The 14,915-nt window shown below is 35.9% G+C and overlaps 1 protein-coding gene across 1 annotated transcript in view; it reads left to right on the top strand.

The window, feature by feature from the left end:
- Positions 1–14,915, top strand: part of SLC13A1 (solute carrier family 13 member 1) — a gene marked incomplete at its 5' end in the record, with an annotated part of 114,284 nt that overhangs the window by 85,671 nt on the left and 13,698 nt on the right. Inside the window, one exon of the mRNA XM_080818731.1 lies at positions 31–196. Coding sequence (XP_080674857.1) covers positions 31–168 — 138 coding nt within the window. The 3' untranslated portion in view covers positions 169–196. The remainder of the gene's footprint in view (positions 1–30; positions 197–14,915) is intronic.

Here is a 14,915-nt window from a genome sequence, read left to right as displayed (position 1 = left end):
AACTGACATTTATGCTCTTTCCCGTTCAAGGTTAAAGCTGGACTTGGCGTTAATATTGTGGGTGTTGCTGTGGTGATGTTGGGCATGTCCACCTGGATTGGGGCTATGTTTGACCTCTCTACTTACCCTTCCTGGGCTCCACCAATCAGTAATGAGACTATGCCATGACAAGCATGAATCCTATGACTGTCGTATGGTGAGTTTTGAGAACCATTGAGAATTCACTGCAGACTTGGCATTGGAAAATTGATGACACATCTAAATTAGTCGTTATGTCACTGCTGTGGTTCCAGGAAACACCCAAAACCTGATGTCATAACCCAGAGTTCACAATCCCTTTGAGATGCAACCAAAGAGCATCTACATGCCTTTACCAAGAAGCCCACAGCTGAGATTTTGCTCATGGACCATATGCATCCTGCTTCAACATAAGAGTAATCTATTATATGACCTTGAAAGAGATTAGGTGATTTGCTTCATTTTACAGTTTGGGTTTGGTGTAGCATTTCAAACATCAATTTATTATTTTAGAAACTTCCCTTAGAAATAGGAAATAAAATATACCGATTAATTAGGTACTTGGATAAATCATTTCTGTAGTGTTGTTGAAGGGAATTTGTTGAAAAACCAAAAACCGGGGCCAGCTGATGGTGCAGAAAAAAGGTTTAATCTGATTGAAATACGCATTTTCTCATTTTAAAAAGTACCAGATTATTCTTGATGTATGCATATAGTATGAAAATTGAAATTGAATTAGTAGTTTCAAAATTATAGTTGAATCCACTAAACAACAGAAAACTCATGGATAAGGATTAATTTCTACTTGGCCTATGTTAGATTAATATAATTCACATCTTTAATATCTCAATGCACTAAGAAATGCATTTTGTAGAGCTGTGAATAATGCTTGCTATGATTTGCACTGTTAACACAGTATAGTTATAAAAGAAAGCTAAACACTATAAAACTATTAACACGTTTATGTATATGTATAACAGTTTTGCTTAAGTATTTATCTTACTTCAGAAATATATAAAGTCAGGGGCATCTGAGTGACTCATTCAGTTAAGCATCTAACTCAATTTCAACTCACGTCATAGTCTCAGAGACGTGAGATCGAGCCCCATGGTAGGCTCCACGCTGGGCCTGGAGCTTCCTTAAGATTTTCTCTCTCCCTCTCCCTTTACTGCTGCCCCCGCCCTCCAAAAATAATAAATAAATAAATTTTTAAAAATTAAAAAATAGAAATACATAGTGTCATATGTAAAAAGAGGAGATTCAGAAAAATGAATTATCACTATGTATAGAGACAAGAAAAGTCACATAACTCCATTATTACCAACATTGAGGTGAAATAGCAGATAGAAAATAAGAATAAAAATTTACAAAAGAAAAAATAAATTATTCATGGGCAAACAAAAAGGAAAAGAAAAGAGATCTGAACATTCAAACAAAAGTGGGAAGAGAATAGTCTAATACTCAGGATGTGAAGAGGAATGAGGTCTCTTGACATTCCAAAATCAGACTTACAGGGAGAAAAATGACAATCAAAAACAAAATATTGCGTGCACAGTCAGGAAAAGAGGGAGAAGTTAAAACATAACAATTCTCAAACTAAAAATAAAAAGGAAGACAGAACAGGAAAATACTTTTGGTATTTTTAAACTTTGCAGAAATAATGAGGCCTGGTTTGGGTTTTTTTTTTGCAAAGGATAGTATTTATAAAGTTGTTCTTAAAAATAAAATATAGTAAAAAGTCTTTTAAAAAGGAAGACATTTCTTTAAAAAACTATATGATAGATTGTCCATTATTTGTTTATTAATTTGTGCAAAATTTATCATTTTTTAAAAAGTCCATTTAAACCTTAAAATATAGTGCTTCTTTATGTATATCTTCTAAGTTCCCTCTGTTCACTTGTTTCTTTCCTTATCATATGTTGCACGTTTACTTATGATCAATAGTATTTCTTTTTGGCTTTTTTCCGTCATTCAATTTATCACTGCTGAATTATATTATGCGATGAATACATTTTAATCATGAAAAATGAAATGACTTTTCAAATTAGAATGAGTAAGTTTTGCTCTCAAGAAAATAATATAAGCATTTCAACTTAAATCATTTTAATGAATTACTTCCAACAGCTGTCAGTACAGGGAAAATAATACTTAGTCAAAATTTGTTTAAGTGAGCCGTATCATTCTCTTGCTACATCTTTCTGTTTAGTTGCTATATCAAAAATGACTTAAGTCATCCATTTCACATTTGCCCTATTTACATCAAAGTTCTCAAACTATTTTAGTTTGAAAATTATATGCCGTCTTTGAAAGTTTCCAAAAGGGAATCTGAACAGATGATCAAACAAATCTCTGTCCTCCCACTCTATAGTAGATAGTTTGTGTTATTATCCTGATCCTTACTTAAAGGTTAACTGGAAATATTTGTCACTTTAAATCCCAGTATCTTACTTAGGATTGGATCTTTCTAGATAATAGTAGCAATTTCACTAAGTGCCTATTTACTGTCTGTTCATACAAGTGCTTAGAAGACTCCACTGGCATATGTGTATCCTTCACTCCCCTCAACTGCCTCTGAACATGTCAGCATCTCTAGAATTCAAACTTCCTTCCTTTCAAATGTCTGCACTTTTTCCGCCTTACTTGGTATCCAAGGCTTTGTTCTTCTTTTCAGCCTGAGAAGTAGGGAAGTACACTTTTAGCCAATGGCATTAATTAACCCTATTAACTAACCCTATTACATAACCCTACTAATTAACCCTATTAAAATCCTATTTTAAATTAATAAAACAATATCCCAATGCCTTAACAGTTTCTTCACATGTGTACTACATGATATTATATTTTAAAGATTTATTATTAGATGTATTATTCTATCTCTGCCATGGCTAAATCTACTGGTAAGGACCTTTGTGATCATTTTGTTCAAAGTTTTATTGATTTAGTTAATGAATGACTATCTTTGCTTGACTATGTGGATTTTAGCAAATTAAATGTTTCGGTTTTTTTGTTTTTTTTTTTTACTTTTGGGGGGGGAGGGTTGTACTAATAATGAAAAAATAAACCCAAACAAACTGGATCAGTTTTAGTACTCTGACATTATTTGAAAAGGAAAAGTTAAAATTATTACTGTAGGACACCATTAGCCATGTTACTCAGAAATGTAGCAATTTAATCAAAGTAAAAATTTACTAGGCAAGTTTTGGAATGCAGATATCAAAACCACAGGACCCCATTGTAGAAGTGAAGAGCAGAATAGCCCAAGGGTAAATGGTAAAACAACATATAACTAAAGCAGAAATTAAAGGGTTCTTTCAAATACTGGGATCTTCATTTGCCTAGGAAAAAAAGATACAGCATTTAAAAAAGAAATAAAGGGGATTTTCTTACTTATAGTATGCTTGTATAGATACTAGAGGCAGTTTTGGGGAGAGTAAATCTTAAAGCCAAATAATAAAAAATATTGTATGACATACATTCCTGTGTCAGCAAGAAAATAATGTAAGTCTTCAAAAGAAAAAGATGATGGAGCACCAGCAAGAATCCAGACACTTAAACAAGGATTAGCAGTGACAACTGCTAATCCCTAGAGATCTCAAAATTTTCTTTCTTTTTTTTTTTTAAAGATTTATTTATTTGACAGACAGAGATCACAAGTAGGCAGAGAGGCAGGCAGAGAGAGAGGGGGAAGCGGACTCCCTCCTAAGCAGAGAGCCCGATGTGGGGCTCGATCCCAGGACCCTGGGATCATGACCCGAGCCGAAGGCAGAGGCCTTAACTCACTGAGCCACCCAGGTGCCCCTCAAAATTTTCTTTCAATAGGCACACAGGGAACAAGGGACGGAAGACAAAACCAGGACCCAAGCAAGTTGTGGGTTGAGTGGAAAACTGCATAGTGTGAGGATCTCAAAGAACTGTTCTCTGAGAAAATGTGAACCAGGAGAAAAAAGTCCCATCCTACAAAGGGAAACATCAAGAGGACCTTAATGTTTTGGTCTATGCACTGGGTAGAAGGGTAAAATCTCCCTTGAGAATTCATAACTGTGCTGGTTATGGGCCTACAGTCTGAATACCAGTGTATGTGTGGGGGGGGGGGGACCTTAATCTCAAACTTTAAAACAATCCTGGGTTGGTAATGTGCCTAAGTACCTGGCAAAAGAAGGAACACCTTCTTCAACCTGGGGCTCAAAGAATTACTAAAGTTAAATCTCCATGAGAAATAGTAATCAAAATTTGTGAAGTCTGCCAAGACATAAAATATACTGTTCAAGAGCCACGTAAACAAAAGAGACAATAAATAAAGTGAGGAAGTGTTTGAAAATATAAGAGAGGGTATTGGAAATATAATAATAGTGGTAGGCAAAATTCTAAAAATGTCTCCCTAAGATTTCTGTCTCCTGATTATTCAGTCAAACACTAATCTATGTACTGCTGTGAGGCGATTTTGCAGATGTAATTAAGACTATTAGTCAGCTAGTCTTAAAATGTGCAGATTATGCTAGATTATCCAGGTGGTGCTAATGTGATCCTTATGAGCCTTTAAAAGCCAAAAGAGGAAGGTGGAAGAGTCAAGTGGGTAAGATGAGGCAATGCGAAATCAGAGTTTTAAAGCATGAGAAGGAATGGACTCATTATTGGTGGTTTTGAAGACAAAAGGAGTTTTAAGCCAGGGAATGCAGAAAGTCTCTAGAAGCTGAGAATGACCCCTGATTGAAACCCAACAAGAAAACAGAGGCCTCAGTCCTGCAGGTACGTGGAACTGAAGTCTGCCAATCACATGGGAAGCCTAGAAGTAGATTCTCCTTAAGACCCTCCAGTAAGGAACACAGCCTGGCAGACGCCTCGATCTTAGTCCTATGAGACTTGTTTTGGACAGGTCTGTTCATCTACAGAATTTTAAAATAATAATGACTGCTGTTTTAAACACTAAATTTTTATGTTTTGACAACAATAGAAATAAAATATAATAAGGAATGAGAGACTATGAAAAGTGACCAGATAGATCTGAAAAAGTATCAGATAGAAATTTTAAGGGCGCGTGGGTGGCTCAGTGGGTTAAAGCCTCTGCCTTTGGCTCAGGCCATGATCCCAGGGTCCTGGGATCGAGCCCTGCATCAGGCTCTCTGCTCAGTGGGGAGCCTGCTTCCTCCTCTCTCTCTCTGCCTGCCTCTCTGCCTACTTGTGATCTCTGTCTGTCAAATAAATAAATACAATATTTTAAAAAAAATTTAGATATGAAAAGTATAATATTCTAATTTTGCTCTCAGGTCCCCATTTTTCTTGGCAGTACAACACTTAATCTAATTAAATCCAAGTCAAATTCTCCATTTCAGTATTTTAACTGATTTCAGAGTTTAACTTAGTCAACTTAGTTTTTGTTTTTTAGAGCCTCTCTCTTATTTCCTTCAGTATAGGGTTTTATCTAAGTTTTATAGATCGTACATATGAGACTCTAACTGGGCATCTAAGATGCATCTAGTCTCTGCATTTAGACTGGCTTCCACTGAGAGGTACAGTCCTCTGAAGTGCACAATTCCCATTGGTTTCATCATTCACTTCTGATTTGAAGATCTACTCACGCGACTCACATCATCCCTGAAATCAGCATCTCTTCATCGCAGCCACAAGCCCTATTGATCCACCACTGCAATAGCTTACAGGACTTTAGATGCTCTCTGCTTCTCTCTGGGGTCCAAGCAGTCTTAGGAGGAAGGTGTGTCTAAGCCCCACCTGTGCCTAGATCCTCCTTGCCATTAGCCTGCCTCTTCTGCAGGGCTCCATGTTAAGTGCAAGGGAGAGAGAGCCTAAAGCTCACATCTTACACCCGGAAGAGTCAGTGTATTAATTAATTCATGGCACAAATAATGAATGTAACCTATAACCACAGAACAGAGCGCATCCGCCTAGCTCAAATAGAGACCAAAACCATTGTTTGTCTAAAGCAGTGTTTATGATCATAGGATCTGGAGGGTGACTGGCAGGACTGAATTCCTGTTCTACCACTCACCCATCTCATCCTCAGATATGTTAGTTAACCTCTGTATGCTGCACTTTCCTCATCTGAAAATGGGCCTCTGGAGGCAGAAAGATGTTTTCATAGAGTTATAAGGATTAAAGGAGTTAATACACAGAGAACACTTAGAGCAGTAACTGGCCATAGTACAAGCTCAATATTAGATTGCATTCTTATTAATGTATTATTTTTATTCCTTATGACATCACCCAGAAGTAATTGCACTCATACAATCACAGCCTTGGTCAAACTCCTTCTTCAGAAGACTCTTGGCCAGGATCTCATTGAAACCTTAGATTTAAGATAGAAAATTTACTCCTAGCTTATAGCACCTAAGTGGAAATTTCCAGAGAATCTTTCAATTTTTACCCAATTGGTCCTTGGTTGAGAGAGAACACTGGGGGTAAAACAGTGAAAAAAGTATGTAGTTTTTAAAATCAATCTCCATTTATACAATTCAGCACACAAAGAAAATACAGGAAAATTAGGCACTGTATACAATACTACAAACCAAGTTCAATAACTCATTGAAATAATGTGGCATGTTGGTCTCGAATGAGCCTCTCACTCCATTAAATGACTCTCATCATTAGTTTTCACTTCAGGGATTTTCAAATAGTTCAAACCCCTCCCCACAACCCTAGCCCTGCGTTGCCAGTACTCCCTGGAGCCTTGTATACAGGGTTGTTGATGAATCCTGACAGCTGTAGTTCTGCACACCTGCTGAGCTGAGGGTAGCCTCTGACCTCCCCGCAGCAGCACATCTACGGCTGGGCCACTGCGTCAGACGCTATGCCTTTGTGGATATCATTCTGTAAAAAGTATGCAGTGAAGATTACCAAAATACCAGAAATGTCACGTAGCTTCCTCCTTCATTCCAAGAAAATTTATGTGCTTTTGCATCCATGTGTAATAGCCAGCATTGCCATTATTTGTCCTTATTTATTCTAATTGCTTCATTCTGTCCTTTTTTATTTAGCATACCTTTCTTTCTTGACACATTGTCTTTCTTTTTTTTTAAGGCGAATGTGTTTGGACTTCTCAGAAAGTCAGAAAATATGTTTGTTATAATCTCAAGAATAGTGATTTCTTACAGTGCTTCTACACAAAGAAATTACAAATATACATCTACTCCAAATTCTATTATGGCCTATGAATAAATTTTCAAATAAAGCATGAACATGACATACCTTATATTTTGTGCAATGACTTTCAAACTTCAAGTCATCTTGATAGAGAGTGGGGGAAATTTTTGGTGGAAAAGCTTAGGGAAGAAGAGATGTTTTAAATAAAGAAAGTTTGATTTATCTTAAAATGACTGCCATGAAATTGGCTTCTGGTTTGAAGAAAGACTTCAATTCCTCAAACAATTCTGTATCTGTTAGATGTTGGCCTTCCAGACCAGTTTCCTTCCTTCCTTAACACTTCTTGATGGAGTTTAGGGACTTCCATCACCTTAGACAATTAAAATAAGCTGTGTACCAGAAGGAAAATTTTTTGAGACTAGAACAGGAACCCAATGAACTCTAGTCATAACAGATAAATCAACAGGAAGAACTGACATCTTAAAAATTTTGAGTCTCCTGATCCATGAACACATTGTATCTCTCTATTTATTTAGGTATTTTTTAATTTCCCTGAGCAATGTTATAGAGTTTTCAATGTACAGCCCAATTCATCTTTAAACACATTTATCCCTGAGTGTGTCATATTTTTGATATTACTGTATTTCATTTTTTTATGCTATTGTAAGTAGTCTTGTTTTTTTACCTTCATTTACTTATTAGTAGTTGCCAGGATTTAGAAATGCCATATATTTTTATAAATTGATTCACTAAGCTAATTTATTATTTCTAGTTGGGTTTTTAAAATAGATTTCATAAAATTGTATACATAATGATATCTTCTGTGAATAAACTCAGTGATATTTCATCCTTTCCAACCTGCATACTTTTATTTCACATTTTACTTTAAGGTATCCTTGTGTTTTTTTCTGGGGATCCTGGGTGGTACAGTCAGTTAAGTGTCTGACTCTTGATTTAGGCTCAGGTTGTGATCTCAGGGTTATGGGATCAAGCCCCGTGTTGGGCTCCACAACATGTGTGGAGTCTGCTTGGGTTTCTCTCTCCCTCTCCCTCTGCCCCTCCCCACTGCAATCTCTCTCTCTCTCAAATAAATAAATAAATCTTTTAAAAAAGGATGTCCTTGCCTTTTTTCTTCTCTTAGTAGCAAAGCATTTTTTTTCTCCCATCAGTTATGAATGTTGACTGTAGAATTTTCAGAGCCTCTTTACCAGATTGAGGAAACATCTATTGCTAGTTTACTAAGAGTTTTTGTTTGTTTTTAAATCAGGAATGGATATTAGGATTTGCCAAATGCTTTTGCTACATCTTTGGAGTTGATCTTATGATTTTCTTTTTTAGTCTGTTAATGTGCTAAATTACATTGAATTAAACAAACTTTGAACATGATACTTTGTATTTTTTATATATTGTTAGGTTTTATTCACTAATATTTTGTTAAGAATTTTTGCACCAGTGTTGAAAGGGACATTTTACAGTTTTCTTACTTTGTTGTTGTTGTTGTTGTGTTAGGGTAATGTTCGCTTCAGAGAATGAGTTAGGAAGCGTTTTCTTCTCTTCAATTGTCTGCAAGAGTTGTAGAATATAAATCCTTTTAAACTTACTGAGATTTGTTTATGAAAGAAAATTGTTTATCTTGATAAATATTCTGCCTTAAAAAGGATGTATATTCTGCCATTGTTGGGCAGAGTCTTCTAAAGTGTCAGTTGGGTCAACTTGATTGCTACTTTTTTCATATTCCATATTCTTATTGATTTTTTTCCTATTTGTTCTATCAGTTATATATTGACAGAGGAATGTTGAAATCTTTGCCAATAATTGTGGATTTGTCAATTCTTCATGCATTTTTATCAGGTTTTGCTTTATGTTTTTCAAAGCTCTATTTTGTTGTTGGTGGTGGTGTGCCAATGTTTAAAATTGCTGGGTGCCTGGGTGGCTCAGTGGGTTAAGCCTCTGCCTTCAGCTCAGGTCATGATCTCAGGGTCCTGGGATCAAGTCCTGCATCGGGCTCTCTGCTCAGCAGGGAGCCTGCTTCTCCCCCCATTTCTCTCTGCCTGCCTCTCTGCCTACTTGTGATCTCTCTCTGTCAAATAAATAAAATCTTAAAAAAAATTAAAATGTAAAATTGCTATGCACTCTATGCCTTTATCACTATATAATGCTCTTTTTATCAATGTTGATATTCTTTACTCTGAAATATATTGATACTAATATAAGTGTTACAACTTTTAAAATTAGTTTTAGCATAGATTATCTTTCTCCAGCCTTTTTTTTTAATGTTCAATTAGCCAACGTACAGTACATCATTAGTGGTCGATGTAGTGTTCAACGACTCATTAGTTCCATACAACACCCAGTGCTCATCATCACATGTGTCCTCCTTAATACCCATCATCTGGTTAACCCATCCCCCGAACCCCTCCCTTCTGTAACCCTCAGTTTGGTCCCTGGATTCTGGAGTCTCTCGTGGTTTTTCTCCTTCTCTGATTTCTTCCCATTCAGTTTTCCCTCCCTTCCCCTGTAGTCCTCCACACTATTATTTCCTGAGTGAAACCATACAATAATTGTCTTTCTCTGCTTGACTTATTTCATTTAGCATAATCCCCTCCAGTTCCATCCATGTTGATCCAAATGGTGGGTATTCATCCTTTCTGATGGCTGAGTAATATTCCATTGTATATATGAAACACATCTTCTTTAATCTACTTGTATGTTTATATTTAAAGTGAGTTTCTTGTAGGAAATATAATTAAGTCTTGTTTTCTTATGTTTTAACCAAATATGACAGATTCTGTCTTTTAAATTTAGGTGCTTTGACCATTTATATTTAATGTGATTACTGGTATAATTTAAATCTACCATTTTGCTATTTTTTCTATATTATTTGTTCTATGCTTTATTTTCCTCTTATACTGCCCCCCTTTATGTTAATTGACTACTTTTTACTATTTAATTTTATTTCATTTCTTGCCTTATTTACTGTAATTTCTACAGTTACTTGAATTTGTACTTATCTTTAACCTTTCATAATTTACTTTCAGTAATATGTTATCACTTCATGTATAATATTCTTAGAATTTATACCTATAACCCCCCTTACCACTTTGTGTACTGTTGTCATACATTTTATTTCTATATGTATCATAAACTCAAAAACGCATTGCTACTATTTTTTGTCTAAGCAGTCGTATAGGGGCACCTGGGTGGCTCAGTTGGTTAAGTGTCTGCCTTTGGCTCAGGTCGTGATCCCAAGGACCTTGGATCAAGCCTCATGTCAGGCTTTCTGCTCATCAGGGAGTCTGCTTCTCCCTCTCCCTCTGCCTGCCACTCCTCCTGCTTGTGCTGTCTCTCAATCTGCTAAATAAATAAATAAAATCTTATAAAAAAATAAATAAGAAGTAGTCAAATATCTTTTGAAAATACCAAAAATTGTTTTATATTTCCCCACATTCTTCATTCCTTTTATATAGTCTTGTTATTTCAGTTTCTACCAGATATAATTTTTATTCTTTTAGCTTTTGTTTAAGTCTGAAAAAATATCTATTAGTTTCATTTTTGAAGGATATTTTCATTTGGAATAGAATTTTAGATTGACAATATTTCCCTCTCAGGAATTTAAAGATGTACCACAGTCTTCCAGTTTATATTCTTTTTGATGAGAAGTGTACTTTAATTCATAACTCTGTTCTTCTGTATGTAATGTGTATTTTTTTCTCTTCTGGCTGCTTTTAACGTATTTCTTCGTTACTGATTTTATGTGATCTAATTGTGAGGTACCTTGATATAATTTTCTTTGTTTCTAATGTTCAGGGTTCAATAGGCTTCAAAGTATTTAAAAAGCTTTTTTAAAATCAAATCTAGAAAACCTTCATCTGCTATTCCTTAGAATATTCTCTCTACCCTTTTTTTTCAAGGACTATAATTACAAACATATTTGGTCACTTGAAATTTTCTCAAAGTACACTGAATCTCTGTTTTTGCTTTTTGTTTTTTCTGTCATGTTCTCTGTAGCCTTTTGGGCAGTTTCTATTGCTACCTCTTTCGGTTCACCAATTATTTCCTGATAATTCCATCAAGTATGTTTTCCATTGCAAACATTGTAATTTTCAAGTCTAAAAATTTGATATGGGTCTTTTATATTTTTCCTGTCGTTACTGAGCATACTCATATTTTTCTCTACCTTCTTGAACATATATAATTTTAATAACTTTTGATGTTCTTGTCTAGTAATTCTATCATATATGTCATTTCTGCTTCTATGCCTATTGCTTGATTTTTCTCTATTTTAAAAGTCAGATTTTCCTGCTTTTCCTACCTGGTAATTTTTTTTCAAATGAAAAAAGACATTGCTTATTTTACTTTGTTTAATATCAGACATATTTTTATTCCTATATACTTGAGTGTTATTCTGGGGCACAGTTGCATTATTTAAAAACAGTTTGATCCTTTTGATGTTTGTTGTTAAGATTTTTTGGGTGAGACCAGAAAACACTTTAGTCTATAGCTCCATTTGCCTCACTACTAAGGCAATACGCTTTTGAGTATTGCACTTGATGTTCCATTAATTTCAAGGTTTTCCATTCTAGCTGGTGGACACATGAATTATTTCCAGCTCTGTGTTAGTTTCTGGAATTGTCCCAGCTAATAATTTTGATTAGTTCTTTCTTCCCCCTGAGGTTGTTTCCTAAGAGACTTGTGTTGATCAGTAGTCAGCAGAATAGCAGACAGGATTCCTGGAGATCTCTCTACACATGTCTGTGCATGTTTCTCCTTTCTGATACTCTGCCTGAAAACTGTAGCCACCAGTCCTCTGCAGACTCCCAGCTCCATCTGTTCAACACGTGATCACCAGTATCTGCCTGGATTCCCCCTTTCTTGAACTGCTGCCTGGAATCTCTCCCCTTGTTGTAAGTTGGAATAACGATGGGACGCAACTATTTCCTCTCCTTCAGCAATCACTGTCCTATGTTGCGTGATGTCAAATGTCTGAAAACTGCTGTTTCATATAGTTTTTCCTCTTTTAGTTGTTTCAGACAGAGGTAAATCCTGTTCCTCATGCTGCATTTTGCCAAAAGTGGAAGTATCTAGAAGAGTCAGATTTAATTATAATTTTTTATCCCCCTAGTAATGTTGGAATCAGAACAAGTTGAGTTAACTGGATGGCTCTGAAGTCTCCAATTTTAATCACTGGTGTATAATGCAGCTCTTAGATAAGAGAGTAAATACTGGATGAGGAGCCTCTATGGTGGTATTGGGAAGTAGAGGGTAACTTCATGAATACAATTTTGAATTTGTTGAGTTTGAGATTTATTTACTAATTTTTTACTACATGAGGAAATAACTAATGTGCACTTAAATAATCCGAATGTGAAATGGAGGACAATGGTCAGACCTGCATTCTGGTTTAAAATTTAAGATGAAGTGAGGCTAGAGCATAGAAAAAATGGTAAGAACCCCCTTTCTGCTCTTTATTCAACTTCAATACTATGATAGCTATCTAATATTAATGTCCTAAATTGTTTGCTATAGTTTTAATTGTTATTTTAATTCCAAACTGAAAATGTTTTAGCCATACTTGAAAGGATGCTAGGACAAATATAACTCATTTTGTTATTGTTATTTACATATACAAATAATTAAGGGATAAGCAAGTTTAAAATCTTGGGGAAGTTGCTCAGAGAACAATTCAGCCCCAAGGTAAGTTCAATCTGAGACAGTTCTCTGACAGAGGTTGTAATCTGACAAGAATATTTTATCTTCACAGCCACAGGGCTTTTTGGGTAGATCATTTAAAAAATGTTAAGTGAATAATAAATAATGACAGGTAATTCCTCGGGGTCTGGGAATTCATTCTTGACTACAGTCCTTGATATTGTTCTCCATTTATGTTCTCCATAAACTTTTAGTCTCCATCTCAGCTGGGAAAGTAATTGCTTCTGGTCAGAGCTGGGGGGGTCCACTGAGAGCAAGCATTCCTCTCCTCAGAGAATCCAGTAGGTTCCTCTGACATGCCCTCATCCTCCTCCATACAGAATCTATTCATGGGCCCTCCTTAGAATTTGAACAGGGCCAGAATCTCCAGTTCTGATCATCATCAGAACTGGAATTTGAATTCTTTTATTGCACCTGTAGTCAGGACTGTATGTGGATTTAATGTGCTAGATATTTTATACTTTGAGTTAAAAGCAGTTTTATAGTGAATATATTATTGAAAGCTACTGTTACTTGTATTTACTTCCCTTTTTTTTTTTTTTTTTTTTGTAAAGCCAGAACTCTGAAGGTTGTAAAGAACCTCAGTCTTCCCATGGAGACAGAAGTCCTACTGACCACTATGCACATCCCATCTCCTGTGTCCATCTTCTTTATCTTCATATATTCATTTGACTAAAGAATGTAAACAAAGAAACACAACCATATACAATTCCCTAAAGCACATTTTGAACATTTCTAGTGGCTTGCTTTTTAAAATCTATCATTAGCCAAGTACTGTACAAAATATAAAACAAGTTTCCAAGAAAGAGCATTTTTAACTGGTAATCCTTGACGGGTTTTCCTGGGAAAACCTATACGGAAAGCAGAGACAATAACTCCGCACGCAAGTACTAGTGGCTATAATAGTACTATTGCATCTGATGCAATCTTCTCTGAATCCATTATCCAAAGATTATGGATACTGAGTCAGTTGTAAAGTGGCTCAGTATATCCAGTGAGAATATTCAAAGAAATGTAAAATAGACTTTATATTTAGTTTTTTGAGCATCACAACAGAGCCAGACTAGATAGTTTCCCCAACTTCAAGACTTACTATTTGGATGTAGTAATCAAGACTACGTGGAATTGGGAAAGACATGGATATATATAGTTGGCACAGAATAAAAACCCATAAGTAGTTCCACATAAATATGCTTATTTTTTTAAATTTTTTAGAAGATGTTATTTATTTATTTATTTGACAGTGAGTGAGCAGCGAACACAAGCAAGAGGAGTGTGAGAGGGAGAAGCAGGCTTCCCGCTGAGCAGGGAGCCCGATGGCAGGGCTCGATCCGAGGACCCTGGGATCATGACCTGAACCGAAGGCAGATGCTTAACGGCTGAGCCACCCAGGGGCTCTCTGCAGAGCAGGGAACCTGTTTTTCCCTCTCCCACTCTCCACTGCTTGTGTTCCCTCTCTTGCTGTCTCTCTCTCTGTGTCAAATAAATAAATAGATAGATAGATAGATAGATAGATAGATAGATAAATCTTCTTTAAAAAAACTTTGCTTTGTGCTGAGTTAGGTCCATATAAGGTCCAGTGAAATTCCTAACATGTCTTTGGCCACAGAAGTTGGCAAGCCGTGCCTTGAGCCCCTCTGCAGTGTCCATGATGTTGCACTTACTGAAGTGGTAATAGTTTTGTGGGAGTAGCTATAAATATTTATTACTGACATCGTTCTGAGCCCTACTCAAATAGTAATTTGCGATGAACAATAAATATGGAGATGGAGGTTGGGATGGAAGGTGCTGCTGACAGATTGGCTGTTAGAAGTGCAGACATCACTTCTCAGCTGCACCTGAACTTGGGTGAACTGAAGAGAGGAATGCAACACTGCACGTTCAGGAGCAGTATGGAGCCTCATTTTCCTCCTCTTGTTTTTATTCTTCACCATCCATCTGTTTTTCATTCTTACTGTCTGATTGACTGATAGAGTACCTTTTTACAAAGCACTCAGAATGTCTGTGTGAATTGAAATATGCATCACACCATAATTTCACATTTTCAGAGATTTTTCACATTGTTCCTTCTTAGTAGAATCTGATTAAGTGCC

The sequence above is a fragment of the Martes martes genome, assembly GCF_963455335.1.
Source record: "Martes martes genome assembly, chromosome: 11".
Taxonomy (NCBI): domain Eukaryota; kingdom Metazoa; phylum Chordata; class Mammalia; order Carnivora; family Mustelidae; genus Martes; species Martes martes.
The sequence above is the reverse complement of the archived record's forward strand: the minus strand, read 5'-3'. Positions and strand labels throughout refer to the sequence as shown.